Source organism: Hyperolius riggenbachi, chromosome 8 (genome assembly GCF_040937935.1).
Source record: "Hyperolius riggenbachi isolate aHypRig1 chromosome 8, aHypRig1.pri, whole genome shotgun sequence".
Taxonomy (NCBI): domain Eukaryota; kingdom Metazoa; phylum Chordata; class Amphibia; order Anura; family Hyperoliidae; genus Hyperolius; species Hyperolius riggenbachi.
The window spans coordinates 152,410,162-152,425,317 of record NC_090653.1 but is presented as its reverse complement, the minus strand read 5'-3'; the positions used below and the strand labels follow the sequence as shown (position 1 = coordinate 152,425,317).

Genomic DNA, 15,156 nt, shown 5'->3' with positions numbered 1-15,156 from the left:
TGCGATGGCAGGGATGGAGGGGCGCACTTTGGTGTCTCAGCCTTGGGTGCTGGAAGACCTTGTCCCGGCTCTGTGTGTATGTATATATATATATCAAAGTAATGATATTTAAATCAGTATAGAATGTGCAAAACAATATTACTTAATTATATTTTGAACAAGTGCTAGTTAAACGCAGACAGGGAGCTGTCACAGCACATCTTGATTAATGAAGAGTTAGAAACTTCTCTTTGATTCTCTCACTGCTCCTCAAACAATTTATGCCCTGCTCTGCAGACATAAAACAAATGAACAGTTGACATTTGTATAACCATAAAACATTCTTTATCAGCTGCAGAGCATTAAGTAATCCAGAGCGACTCAGCAGTCTTAAAAAATGTGCAAAGTTTTCCCCGATCTGGTGCAGGAAGAAGGATGATACTTGGCTATCAAAGACAGAAATTCCTTAAAAGAAAAAAGAAAACTTGGCTATCTTCAGTATATACGTATAGGACAAATGGGAATATCAGGTATCTATAGTGCATTTTGGGTAACTGATATGTTTAACATCTTTACGCTCAGCATGAAAGTTAGATGGCAAAAGTAGTGATAAGCCTGATTGCTACTCCCATACAATAGATGACTGACAATCCCAGCTTCATTCTACTCTACTTATCAAAGTTTCAGATGGGTCAGCAAACTGAATAAAATCTTTTTTGTGTGTTGGTATATGAAAAAATACCAGAATTTGAAAGAGGTGTTTTACGCAGGGCAGTATTTATCGAAAGGCTTGGGCCTTGGGCAGGGGCAGCTGGACATGGAAGAGTGATTGCTGCATATGAAAGAGAAGGCTGGAAATGGGGAGCAGCACATGGAAGAAGGGGCTGCACATGGATGTTACACATGAGCTGTTGTACATGGAAGGGAAGGAAAGAAGGCAGAAAAAGTATTTCAAAAAGCTAATCTGCAAACTTTTCATCATTTTATCAATCTGGGTAACATTTTGATGATAGTCAGTGACCAGGTATTCCACGTTCATACTAATATGATCACCTTGAAGTATGTACACAACTCTTACTATTATTTATTGGATTTATATAGTGCCAACATATAACACTGGACAATAAATGAGGTTACAGACAATGATAATAAGGTTGACAGACAACACAATATAGGTAATAAGCAGTAAGACACACAATGCCAGATCATACACTGGAATAGTGGTCCCAGTAATTCAAGCTCACATTATTCTGTCCACAGGATGCACAATCAGGTAGGATACACAAGGAGGGAGAGGGCACTGCCACAGGCTTACCATCTAAAGGGAAGGGGTGGTGACACAATAGAAGGGGGCCTGTATCGAGAGGTTCTTTACAGAGTTAGGGGATTGACAAGGTGGGGTAGGCCTTCTTCAAGAGGTGAGTTTTAAAGGCCTGTTTGAGGGTGCTGAAGGAAGGGGCAAGCCTGATGGGCAGTAGGAGAGGGTTCCACAGGATGGGGGCTTCTCTAGTGAAGTTCTGTAGTCGTGCTTTGAGTGCGAGATGCATGGGGTGGTTAGGAGGAGATCATTGGAGGAGAGTAGTGGACAGCCATTTATGTATCTGCTAACCAGGTCTGAGATGTAGGACCTTGAAGCTGATTCTGATGAAGACTGGGAACCGGTGGAGGAAATTTGCATAGTGGAGTCATGGAGAGGAAGAGGGGGGAGAAGTAGATGTCTCTGGTGCTGTGTTCATGATGGATTGGGGGGGGCAATGCGGTTCAGAGGGAGGCCTGACAGGAGGGTGTTGCAGTAGTCCAGGCGGTAGATGATGAGGGCATGGACAAGGAGTTTGGCAGTGTCTGGGGTCACAAAGGGACGGATCATGGAGAAGTTGTGTAAATGAAAATTGCAGGCCCCAGTAATGGTTTGGATATGGGGGGCGAAGGAGAGGTCCAAGTCCAAGGTGACACCCAGGCAGCAGGCCTGTGTGGTCAGGCTACAGTGTACTGTTGACAGTGACATAGATGTCTGTGGGGGGGTATGATTGCATTGTGAATAGATCAGACTGCTGTGTTCCTTTATACACAGTGCAAAAGTGCTCGAAACAATCTCCCCATCACTTTACTTGAGTCCAGCACATTATCATTGCTGCTTAATAAAGAGGTCACCTTTTATTTACCAGCAGCAATAATGTATTCATTATCAGCACAGCTAAAGGAAGTACATTAAATATAATAGTATGCTCTGCATTCTGTATTTCAAGGATTACATATAATCTTATCTTACATTTTTTTTAATAAGTGTTTTTAAACACTTTTTTTCTTCACAAGAATAAAGGTCTTTTAGCAGTACCGATAATTTATAGGAGAAGATGGTGCTTCTATATTTTGCAATGTCAGATGGTGAGGTCGTGTTTGGTCACTTTTGACCAAAAGCGACCTCACCTCCTTTGCCTGCTATGAAACAGTCCTGATGACATCTGTTCTTCAGGTTAATCACAGACTAACAGTGATAACTATAAAACCTCATAATATTTGGCTACTTTTCTGTAACAACACAATAGAGACAAAACTAACATAGTAAACCACAAAACCCATTCATCATCTAAGAGGACTTGAGTGTTTTAAATGTAAGTAAGATGACAGGACATCTTTTGGGAAATAAGATTTTGTGATATGTTTGATGAAATATAAGACATTTAAAAAAAACACTCTGTTTCGAAGATACATTGCAGATAGAATTCACATGGACTGACCGTACAAAACGATTTCATTTCAAAAGTATTTCATACTAGCTGAATGCCATCATCACAGTGACATGTGGGCTAACACATGCGTCATTGTGTTGCCTCTGCGTCGCTGCGACCACTTCTATCGCATTGCGCCGCACTGCAGGTAGTGAGCCTGGTCTCATTGAGACTAACGGCCACTGCAACTGGGCAGCAGTGGGGGAGCATACTGCGAAAGTAGCCTTCAACTGCAGATTATGGGGACCCGGGGAGCAGAGGGTGCTGTGAGCTTTGTCACAGCACAGAGAACATGGCTCTGTCAGAATTTTACTTTGGTAGGAAATGCTACTATATCCAAGCATGCTAAATAAAACATCAGTCCAGCACACTTGAAAAAGGTGCATATCTCAAGATGTTGTCCTTTGTTGCTAGAAAAGGATAAAAGAGAGCAATTTAATGTATTTCTTCTTATTTTTTTTATTATTACTATTATGTTGATGGATCATTTTGTGAAATTGATTGGATTTGATCCTGTGGTGTCAACAGGGTTTTGTATCTGGACACATGCTGTGATTTAACGTGTCCATACTGACTCAGCTGGAAATAAACTGTATGTTTAAGCAACATTTATTGTAGATCTTTTGTAAAAGTAATTGCTTTGAAATGATCAGCTATGGTGAATTTTTCCTTGTCTTACTACAGAGATGATGAAAGGAGGAAGCCTCTTCCCTGCAGGAAGTCACAGAGATGCAGAGCTTCCCACCTACCTCCAGGCTACGTTACGCTTGCACTTCTTAGCATAGTCACAGTCTCTTGTTTAATACTTTATGTTGTTCAAAGAGCTGATTTGAACTTGCCCTAAGGGTCAGTTCATGGCTTTAAAGCTTATGAAAAACAGACACGTTATCCAAATATTTTGGAGTTATGCATTACTAGTTTTTGTAGTTACCCTACAGCATGTTTATGTCTGGTAGTTGTTTCACTGTTATCTTCTAGTAGATAATAGCTGGCACAATGTAGAGGCTTACGAGAGACATATTACATGGATTGGGATATGATTTGGCACAGCTGATTCACAAGCACAAGCTAACGGTCAAATTGTTTTATAGCCCCAGTCACAGAAATGTAATCGTACAGCTTTCCTTGTAACCCTGCTGAAATTGAATAACCTAATAATAATAATGTCTTTTTAATACCTCCAGCAATTGAAGTGCACAAACTACCTGTAACAATTTATAGAGGTCCGCAAACCACATTTGAATATAATAATGAATTAAGGAGCATTGGTTCCCCTTGGAAAGAAGGGGAAATTCGCCAATCCTGAATCCTGTCAAGCTGTATACATTGAGAGCCGATACCATTGCTGAGAAATGCTGGCCCATGTTGACATAACAGCTCTAAGTTGGGTCAGATTGGATGGTGGCATTTCCAAGCTTTAAAGCGATCTCTCGATTTCATCCTACAAATGCTCAATAGGATTGAGGTCAGGGGACTGAGCTGGCCAAGGAAGCAGGTTAGATTCTGATTGATGTTCCTCAAACCAATTTGAGATCAATAAAGCACGGTGGCAAGGGCACACAACAGGTGTGTTTTTCTATTTTTCTGTGATACCGAAGGCACTATTGATCTTGCTAAAGCCCATTCTTTGCAAAGACCATCTTGTTGTGCATTGCGATATCCACAGAGTACATTGCCGTGGGTAACCTACTCAGGCCTACTCAAGCCTGGACTGCTGGTGCTCAATCCTCCTGCGGGTCACCACTCCACAAATATAACAATTCACCAGTAAGGAGAAGGCACTCAGAAGGCTTTTCAACTAGCGTTTATTAAATCTTTAGCAGTTACACAACACGTTTCAGGGTACACCTGATGAAGGGGGTCACCCAGAAACATGTTGTGTAACTGCTAAAGATTTGATAAACACAGGTTGAAAAGCCTTTTGACTGCCTTCTCCTTACTGGTGTATTGTGCATTGCGATATGCTTTGTGATGCACTTGCACTGAATTCAGCTGTAATTTGTTTCCCCTCTGTTGCTGCAGACTATGTGTGCTACTCCCCTTTCACCTCTCTCGTGCACCAGCCTTTTTCGACCAGAATAGTCTTTATTGCTTGAAGTTTTTTTCTCAACTGACAATCTCTAAAGACCCAAGGGCAAGAAAATCCTAAAAAAGAGTCATCGTTTCCAAGATGCTAGCACCAGCCCTTCTTGCAATAATGATCATCCATCGATCAAAGTCACTTAAATCTGTTGTCTTACCCATTTTGAAATTAACTTCTGTGATAACTGAACGTTCCTTAAATAAGCAAATCTGTGTTGTTACGTCACTATGTCCCTGTGGGACTGGTTTACTTTCAAATAAGGGGTGTTTCTAATTTTTTGGCCATTGAGTGTACACGACAGATGAATGCTCAGCCACTCCAGGAGAACTCATTTATTCTTGGTTTAGAAATGTCACAGAAAAGATGGCTCACAACGTGTGCAAGATCTCATGGATTATTTCAGAGGTCCTCCTTTTTCCCTTTCACTTGTAGAAGGTCATGAGAATGCAAACATTGTGCTCTGTATTATTCTGATATTGCCTATGGAGCAATAAATGTAATGTCCTGGTTTGGTCGAGGCAATAATGTTGTGTGCTGGCGGGTTCTGATTCTTCTATGCATACTCCCTGAAAGAAATAGGTCAGAGGAAAACATCATATCTGAGTCTGCTTACCTCCTCTGAATGTGATATATCCGTTAAGATAAGTTACATAATTCCCTGCTAAAAAGGGCTCAGTAAGGAAAACATCAGCCAATGGGCAGACAAAGAGTAGAATCTGGAGTACTGGAAAAGTCTAAGGATCCTCTCAAGGTTTTGATGATCTTCATTGAGTTCAAATAACAGAATAAGATGTTTAGATAATGTTTTTATTTTAGATATGCTATACTGTATACAGAGGCTGTGGAAAGCAGACGCAGATTAACTCCAGAAAACAACACATACCGGTACTTTAAAATCTCCTTCTTTTTGCATAGACTATAATGGAACAAGGTATGAACAACCAAGTGGATCAGATGTCATCTGATTTACTTACTTGAGAGAAGGGAGTGGAGGCAACTAAGAAAAACCAACTCTTCCCACTATAATAGTAACAGTATAATCAAATCACACAGCATCTGCACGAAAGTGTCAACCCAGACAAGACAGATGAATCCATTGGGAAACAAATGCTACATGTATTTGAAAGGGGCACCCAAAACAGCTGCACCAAAACTTCCTCGGTGCCAAAAAAAAGCAGGTACTGAGACTGCACACCAGTTACGTAATCCAGGCTTTGATTATTGCAGTCTTTTTGGGGGTGGTTCTTCTTCATCAGGTGAATATTTTAAGGCTTCTTTGTTTCTTACTGTTGGGATGACTTTAGGATCAGGGAAATCATGGGAATTGTTCTATGTTACAGGAATAGGATAGCTTAGTTTAGGTGAGCTTGCTAGAGGGGGAATATTATTTGTAATAAGAAGTTTATGTTGGGGAATATTAATACAACGTGTAGGAGGAAGACTATTTCAGTTTAGCTGGAGTCAGGGGGGAAAATTGTAAGCTTTTGCCACTAGTACAACCTTCTAAAGTGCTAAAATGAATGGTTCCATGCAGTCAGAGAGCCTAATCCAAACGCACAACCAGCCAATGAACATACAACTAACCTGCAGGGTGAGCAGATCTGCCTTCTTAAAAGTCACCTTCTTCCCGAATGCTTTCATAACATACTGCAAACTTACCTGCAGTCAGATACCTCACCAACAGGCCATCACTGCACCCTACTTCTGTCAGTAAAACTATGGGATAAGCAAAGCAGCAGCAGATGACAATCAAAGCTAATTCCATTGCCTACCCATACTTGTCTTCCTGCAAGGGGACAGAAACTGTGGATAAACATCAATAAGATGCTAATTTTTACAACTTTATCTAAATTATAATGCAATTTGTATGCAACTTGAAACTGGACAAAATCAAAGGCAGTTGCTGCTGATATGGATTGGCTGAATTCTAACCTGCATAGAAATTGCAACACAATTTGCAGGCTATTAATCTCTAGTAGTGACTGGCAACCTTGTCTGTTTGCTCACATTAACTATCGTGGACTCAGAAGGATCACAGTACATGCATATTGTTTATAGGGCATTCCCCAAGCCAAATACTTTTGTTTTTGTTTTAATACTCTAATTCCCTATAAACTAAACAAGCCTCGCCCACAGCTTTTTAGACAGCCTTGGCATTTTCAGACAGTAGCAAGGGCTCATGGGAGCTCAGTCTGGGCAGGAGGAGGGGGCGGTATTACTAGCCAGAGATTTCAGAGGCAGAGGGGAGGAGGGAGGAGAAGGGGGGGGTTAGGTTTTTTTTTACAGACTGAGTGCTGAAGATGCAGATAAGCTTTCCTGTGTGTAATATTTACAAACAGCATGGCTGCTGTCATTGTATCACAGGAAGAAATAATCATATTCTATTAAAGCTGTTTGCAGCTAGATTTGCTATGTAAACTATCTAAACTTTAGATAAGATATATAGACAAGTTACTTGTTATAGTTAGTTTTTCATCTTGGATCCGCTTTAAAGGAAAGGTGAAATCAAAGTACTTCTCTATTGGAATATTTCAGTTTGATGCCCAGATTGGCACTTACAAAAATCACATAAAATTTAATAAAAAACAATGTATAATTGCATTTGCAGGAACTTATCATGGTTGCTACAAGACAATGGCACTTTCAGCCAATCTGAATGAAGCGAAGGAATAATGAACAGTCTGTGAGGAGTTCTAAATGCCATAAAGCTTTCCTGTTACTCATGAGTGCCGGGCTGCAGGAGCTGAATATGGAGTAATCAAAAAGCAGTTGTACAAGAAAATCTCTTCTTACTGGAATCAATGTGACACACAGCAAGCAGCTATCAATTCCCGGATCTTACTCACATATGTCAACAGCCATTAATGAAGCCTAGGGGACTTATCAGTTCATTTAAACGTATATACTTAGATTATTTTTCTAAGATAGCTACTTCATTCTGCTCACTTGCATTGTTTCTTTAGAAGAACTCACTGAAGCGGAAAACCTTTTTCTCTATCATTATTGAAATGTAACATCAAGCTAAAAAACAACAATCTTCTTCATGGATACTCACGTTTATATGTATTGAACATAATGTATCTATTACAGTCATACAGAAGGTACAGATAACAATAACAAATACCCAAAGACCTGTGAATCTCTATTTCCAGTTTAGAAACATCTGATGTCAGCTTTTTCTGCGTCTATTTGCACACTTGACTTCCATTTTTTTTTTTGTTTCAAAAGTTTTTTGTTTTTTTTAATAAAAGTAGAGAAAACACATAATAAGAGATGCCGTATTTATGTATCGCCAGATATAATAACAAGTAGAAAGTTACAATTACATCATGGCTGAACAGTACAATAATGTAAACATTTCTGTTAAAGTGGACCATAACGGTCATTATTGCTCTGTGTAGCCAAGTGTCATCCATGTAATCCCATGCCTGTACCCACGTCGCGAGATTGCAGAAACGATCACTCAAAAAATTGCTGGTCGTCAGAAAAATCACATAGTGGGTAAGGGCCTTTAGAATTCTCTCTAATCTTGAAATACTACTGTATGTTACACAAATGGCTGCATGCTTAAATTCTCTGTGTGCATGTCCCTATCTCCTACCCAAGCTACATATTTTGTTATACCAAATCAAGACGATATACAATAGTTATCAAAACTATGACGACGCTAATGAAGTGATGCAGCGTAGGGAAAGAAAAAAAATAAGGAAGAAATTTAATATGTAACCTCCTTACTTCAGTCTCAAGCACATCAGATCCACTTTGAGTGGACAATAGTGCCACAGTGTTAAGGTAGCCATACACTGGTCAATTTGCCATCAGATTCGACCAACAGATAGATCCCTCTCTGATCAAATCTGATCAGAGAGGGATCGTATGGCTACCTTTACTGCAAACAGATTGTGAAGCGATTTCAGCCTGAAACCGTTCACAATCCGTTGTGGTGGTGGTGGTGCTGCCCGCCGCTCCCCCCCCCCGCCCGCATGCCCGCATACATTACCTGCTCCGCTGGCGCGACTCCAGTCTCCAGGTCACCGCTGCTCCATCTCCGCTCTGGTCTCCGGCCCCGGCATGCTTTACTTCTTCCTGCCCGGCAGGAAGTTTAAACAGTAGAGCGCCCTCTACTGTTTAAACTTCCTGCCGGGCAGGAGGAACTAAGGCATGCCGGAGACCAGCGCAAACACGAAGCAGCTGTGATCGGGGGTAGTCGCGCTGGCGGAGCAGGTAATGTATTGCCGCTCTATTGCGTCGGTCGGTGGGCACTCAAACGCTGCTAGCGACGCGCTCCCTACCCGCGGGCGATCGACGGTAATTTTCCGCACGGAGCGATCGATGGGATCGGACGAAATGGATCGAAATTTGGCGTGTAGCGGAACGATTGGCAGCAGATTCGATCCCAGTGATCAAATCTGCTGTCGAAATGGCGGCAAATCGGACCAGTGTATGGCCAGCTTTACAGTATATGACCAGTTTCTGACTTGTGTCACTATATATTCCTAATCAAACAAGTAGATAAAGCCACTGCTTTATGGATCTGCCTAGTCTGAATCAATGATTTTAAAAAGTGACCTTAGATAAACAGGTAGTAATAAGTAGACCAACACAAATACCTTGCATTCCTTCTAGGATAGACAGGTCAGACACAAGACCAAAACATTACCAGACAGAGCTGAGCTGAGCTAACCAAACCCACCAACCTCCTGAAAGGTGCAGTTAAAGTAACATAAAACTTGTCAGAAGACTGAAAACAAGGAAACAGTGAATTACATATCCCATGGGCACCATTTTCAGCTAATGTTTTTAAAAGCCACATTAGAATGCAAATAAATTCTACATTAAAACATCATTCCAGATCTGTAAAGGGGCCAGGCCTCAAGACCAGAGACTTCAAAAGAGCATATGTACGGCAATGACCTCAACTCTTTTCCTTTGCTCTACTAATCAATCAAACACAGAAAGAACAGTCACATAAACATACAAACACACCTAACTAATGGAGAGTATTATCATACCATGTTGGTCCAGCAAAATGAAAAAAAAAAACACCAAAATTATCCCCTATAATGTTGGTAAACAAATTCAGCTACATAGAAATATGGATAACATACACTCAGCATAATAATCTTTAAACATTCACTACCATCCATTGGTACAAGCTTCTCTAAAGCTATAAAAGTCACTTACCATGGCAGCCAGACTTATTTATTGCTGCTTGGTGGTATCTAATACATTTTTCCCTCTGAAGGAAAGCAAAACAAACTTTGCCCGGCATGGGGTGCCCACTCACACGCAGGAGCAGTAGCTCCGATATCAGTATAACCAGCATTATAATATTATTATATAATCTGTGGAAACTTTTTTTTTTTTAAGATGTTCAAGAGAGCATTAGCCAAAGTAAAGTTTAAACAATAGGAAATATGTGACATTTTCCAAGTCCACATGAAAAATAACTCAACAGACATAGCATGCCACAGCGATGTTCTGTAGCATAGACACGCTTTACTCAGTGGTCTATCACTATTTAAACTGGTTTTTAGATAATATCCATAAAAGGAAAATATGGAGATTTCTGTTACCATAAAGAGTATGGAAAATGATTATAGAAATGTTGGGTAAGAAGTAGAACTATTGACTACTAATGATATATGCAAGACTGAATTCCAGGGGATCGATTACTTTTACCACCAGAGCAATTTTCACCTTTCAGCGCTCCTTCCATTCATTCGTCTATAACTTTATTATTACTTATCTCAATGAAATGAACTATATCTTGTTTTTTTTCGCCACCAATTAGGCTTTCTTTAGGTGAGACATTATGCCAAGAATTATTTTATTCTAAATGTGTTTTAATGGGAAAATAGGAAAAAATGTGTGAGAAAAATTATTATTTTTCAGTTTTCGGCCATTATAGTTTTTAAATAATGCATGCTACTGTAATTAAAACCCATGGAATGTATTTGCCCATTTGTCCCGGTTATAAAACCGTTTAAATTATGTCCCTATCACAATGTTTGGCGCCAATATTTTATTTGGAAATAAAGGTGCATTTTCTTCAGTTTTGCATCCATCCCTAATTACAAGCCGGTAGTTTATAAAGTAACAGTGTTATACCCTCTTGACATAAATATTTTAAAAGATCAGTCCCTAAGGTAACTATTTATGTTTTTTTTTTATTGTATTTTTTTTTATTACAAAAAAAAATTGGGGAGTGTGGGAGGTAATTAGTTAATTTATTGTGTAAAACTAATGTATTTGTATATGTAAAATGCTTTAGGGTGTAGTTTTACTATTTGGCCACAAGATGGCCACAGTGAGTTCGTTTACATGCGACCTGTAAGCGTCCGGAAGGACGCTTACAGGAAGCAGTACGAGGCTCGGAAAATCACAATGATCGCGCTGTTTCTCAAACAAGCAGCAGATCATTGCGGGGGCTTAGATCAACGAACGGGAATGGATTTTCCCGTTCATTGATCTCCGGGCAAGCGGGCGGCGGCGTGCACGAGCAGCGGGAGCGCGGACAGTGGCGGTAGCATGGAAGGTACGGATTTCTCCGTCCCTTGGTTTTTTAGGGCGGAAAAAAGGGACAGAGAAATTCATACCTCCGGAGGTAAAGTGGTTAAAAGGAACAAGCGGGTGTGAGACCTATGGAAGCTGACATATTTAATTTCTTTTAAACAATACCAGTCAGTGCTGCTGATCTTTCTGGTCAGTAATGTCTAAATCACACACCTGAAACAAGCATGCAGCTGATCTGGTCTGATCTGCATACTTGTTCAGGGTCTATGGCATAAAATAATATAGGCATAGGATCAGCAGGACAGCCAGGCAATATGCATTATTTAAAAGGAAATAAACATGTCAGTCTCCATATCCCTCTCACCTTGTTAATGATACATTCTAATAGAGTCAGTGCTGGTCTTTTAGACCTTTGCGAACCCATGGACTCTGCCAAATATGTATTTTGCTTGCCTATAACGAGTCAATGTTTTGGGTTGGAATTTGCCTCTATCTTGCTTGTGAGAAACAGAGAAATCTATTAAGTGCTGTATGACTTATACACAAGTGTTTGATGACAAGTCCCCACTGCCCATTGCCAAGCAAGTAATTCTACTCTAAATAATGGCCTCAAGTAGGGGGGGCAGGTGTTTTTCTAACATGCTTGTCAGGCATGTATCATAAAACTCGTGCAGAAAGACTTAATAATCTTAATTCGTTTGCCTTATGTGGGAGAGGGCAGAGAGCTGCAGCACAGGGATTCAGTCATATTCATAACATACATATATATTTCACCATGGAGGTAATGTATACAAATCTGTGTCCATGTTGGTGGAGAGCCAGGTCATAAGAAGATATACACCAAAACCGAGGATCTTTCAAGTGAATACTGGAAGAGGCCAAGCAATATCTATAGCGTTCTATATAACTCTCTGGAGCTGTATATACAGGGTATTCATTTCCTTTAGTGGTAATGACCAGCTCACCGGCTTTCATTGATGAGGTTACCCTGCGTCCATAGTCCTTGTGATGCTGACCTTCTTAAATTACTAGCAGAAATTGTAAGCGTTATTTTACCTTTTTTCATAGTATACTAGCAGATTGAATCATTTTTTTTTATGAGGTAATGCTGCCTCTGTACACCATGGTGTGTGTGTGTGTGTGTGTGTGTGGGGGGGGGGTGACACCCAGAGTTCCATGGAGCTGCCCCGCGCATGTCACACTGCAGGGCCCCAGCATCCTCTGATGCCCCAGCTGAGATGCCGAGTACTGCACATACAGAGGCCATTCTCTGTTATCTCCGCATGCCGGAGTTCAGCAATGTCTAACCTCCTATCACCGCTCAGCTCTTCAAGTGTCGGCATCCCTTCCTGTACTTGTGTAATCACATGATGCAGAAGAAGTTGCTGGGCACTAATCGGACAGCTGAGCAGTGAAGGAGGACACACATCGGTGGACTCAGCGGAGCAGGTAAGATAACAGCAGCATGGCTTCGCATGTGCTTACTTTGCATTACCTCAGCTTTGTACCTCTGCTGCCCTATTCAAACCTGACTCAAATGGTCAGAGTACTATTGTTTATTCCTGGATATGTTATATTTACTGGGTCACTACATGTGTTGCATGTGAAGTCTATTGTCCAGTTTAATAAAAACAATGAACCAAAATCCTGGTTTAATATAAAATGTGCCGTACCGCTAAGAACATAACTTTTTACACAGGGGACCCTCTTTTGTTTACTTAGATCTCTCTACTCTCTTTAGTGTCACTTCAGGTTAGATAGGTTAGATAGATATTCTCTTTCTTTTATTTGCACCCTTATGATCAGAATTACCTATCCAGGTATGAATAGTTCAGAGACAATCCTTTCTACCTGGTAAGGATTCCCGGCAAAATAAAATGTGCATATACTGCATTCAATTAAATAAAAATATTAGCATTTCATTTAGCGAAAGCTGAATGTCAGAGTAATGGCTGGATAGTGTACTGGTTAAGGGCACTGCCTTTGACATGGGTGACCAGGCTTCAAATCCTGGCCAGGGTCAGTACCTATTCAGTAAGGCAAGACTCCCTTACACTGCAGGGTGGCCTATTGAGCACGTCCCAGTGGCTGCAGCTCTTAAGCGCTTTGAGTCTGACAGGAGAAAAGCGCTATACACATTTTTGGATTATTATTACATAATTAATATTTTTAGAAATAAAGGAAGAATAAGGCCTGATGCTTGGAAAGGGCATACCCAATTTTTCCTCCCGCCCCCCCCCCCCCTTGTGTGTGTGTTGTGTGTGTGCGCGTGTGCATGTGTGCGGGGGGGCGGGGGGGATTGCTGTCTGTATTTAATCAGCACTGGGTTCCAAATACCCTAGGTACACAACTGCTGTCTCTACAATAGCCAGCCTGCTAGCCCAAGGAGAGAGAGAGAGAGAGAGAGAGAGAGAGAGAGAGAGAGAGAGAGAGGGGGGGGGGGGGTGCGCACTGTAGAATTTGATGTAACCTGGTGGTGTTGGCTGGAAGGGTTTGTGCCAGAGTTCTGACATTGAGGTGATCCTGTTTGTAAATGGCTTCTGAAGCTCTATAGAAATAATTAAAAAAAAATAGAAGGTATGTACAGGAATGTTTGGGTGTCACTTTTAGCTTATTATTTTACCTCTGTAGAATGGCTTCAACTTGATGACAGGTTGCGTAACAAACCCATTCTGTGTTAAAAGCAGGAGGTCATCTTCTATCAGGTAGCACCAGAGAGCTCACATAACTCCAAACCTCAGCAGCAGTTTCTGTTATGTGACCCAATTTCATCTTGTACCTTCTATCTGATCTGTGTCCTCTCCTGCTATTAGAAATAGAACACAGTGTGTTTTGTAGTAGTTTTAGGACAACATTTAGTTGCATCACAGTTGGAGCTAAGTCTCCCTGGAAAGTAATGTCATTACACAGTGGATAAGTGGTTTGCTCTCTTGCCTTGCAATGATAAAGTATTAGGGTGAACAGTATTAGCACAAAATGTGTATGTTTTTCTCTTGTTTGTGTAGTTTTCCTCTGAGTACTTAAAGAATACCTGACCTAAGGCAAAGCTATGTAAGGTAAGTACAGTGGTATGTTCATGGTGGATCCACGTACCTCTGTGCATTGTCCATTTGTCTCCTCATTCCCCCAGTCTCCTTAATCACTCCTTGAAAAATGTGACTTTTGGCTTTAATGTCAAATTTTTTTACACAGGAAGAGGCAGGCTTACTGCAATGTTGTCTCCTATCATCCTCTCATTTCCTCCATTTAAAGGGAGTGAATGGGGCAGGGAAGAGGCAGAAATATAATGGTGATGGTGGGAGGGAAAATTGCAGAAAGCCTGCCTCTTCCTGTCTGAAAATTTTGACTTTAGTCAAAAGTCAGGTTTTTCAAGGAGTCTTTACGGGAACCAGGGGGAACAAGGAGAAGAATGAAAAACGCACAGTGATATGTGGATCCAGCATGAACCGTAGGTAGATTTGCTCCCAGTAAGGTCTTATTAAGTTCCTCTGCATCCCAGAAACATATAAGTAAATTTGGTGGGTGCCTTCAAATGGCCCCTAGATTGTAAGCATGACAATAGAATGGGAGATCCATTGAAAAATAAAGAAGCCCTAGCTTATATATGTCTTTTTTAATATTGACACTTGCATTATCTGTCTAGCATGTCTATGAGTCACTGTTTTTTATACATATCACAGGATGGCATAAAACCTAAGGTCAGTCCAGACTACAAATAGTGTGTACTATAGCTTTTCAGAATCTCCAGGACTTCTCTCAGTGTTCTCCAAGTTGGTCATAGCCCAAAAAAAGCATGTCCAAGTCATAACATGAGGCTGCTCTGTAACTAGGAGACAAGGCAGCTTAGCG

The 15,156-nt window shown here is 40.8% G+C and overlaps 1 protein-coding gene across 3 annotated transcripts in view; it reads right to left on the bottom strand.

The window, feature by feature from the left end:
* LOC137527130 (vascular endothelial growth factor receptor kdr-like) overlaps nt 1-15,156 on the bottom strand; it is a 318,768-nt gene that overhangs the window by 249,991 nt on the left and 53,621 nt on the right. Inside the window, exon 3 of one of the 3 annotated variants that reach the window (XM_068247551.1) lies at nt 6,564-6,577. The exons of the other annotated variants lie outside the window; for them this stretch is intronic. Coding sequence (XP_068103652.1) covers nt 6,564-6,567 — 4 coding nt within the window. The 5' untranslated portion in view covers nt 6,568-6,577. The remainder of the gene's footprint in view (nt 1-6,563; nt 6,578-15,156) is intronic. 3 annotated transcript variants of the gene reach the window in all.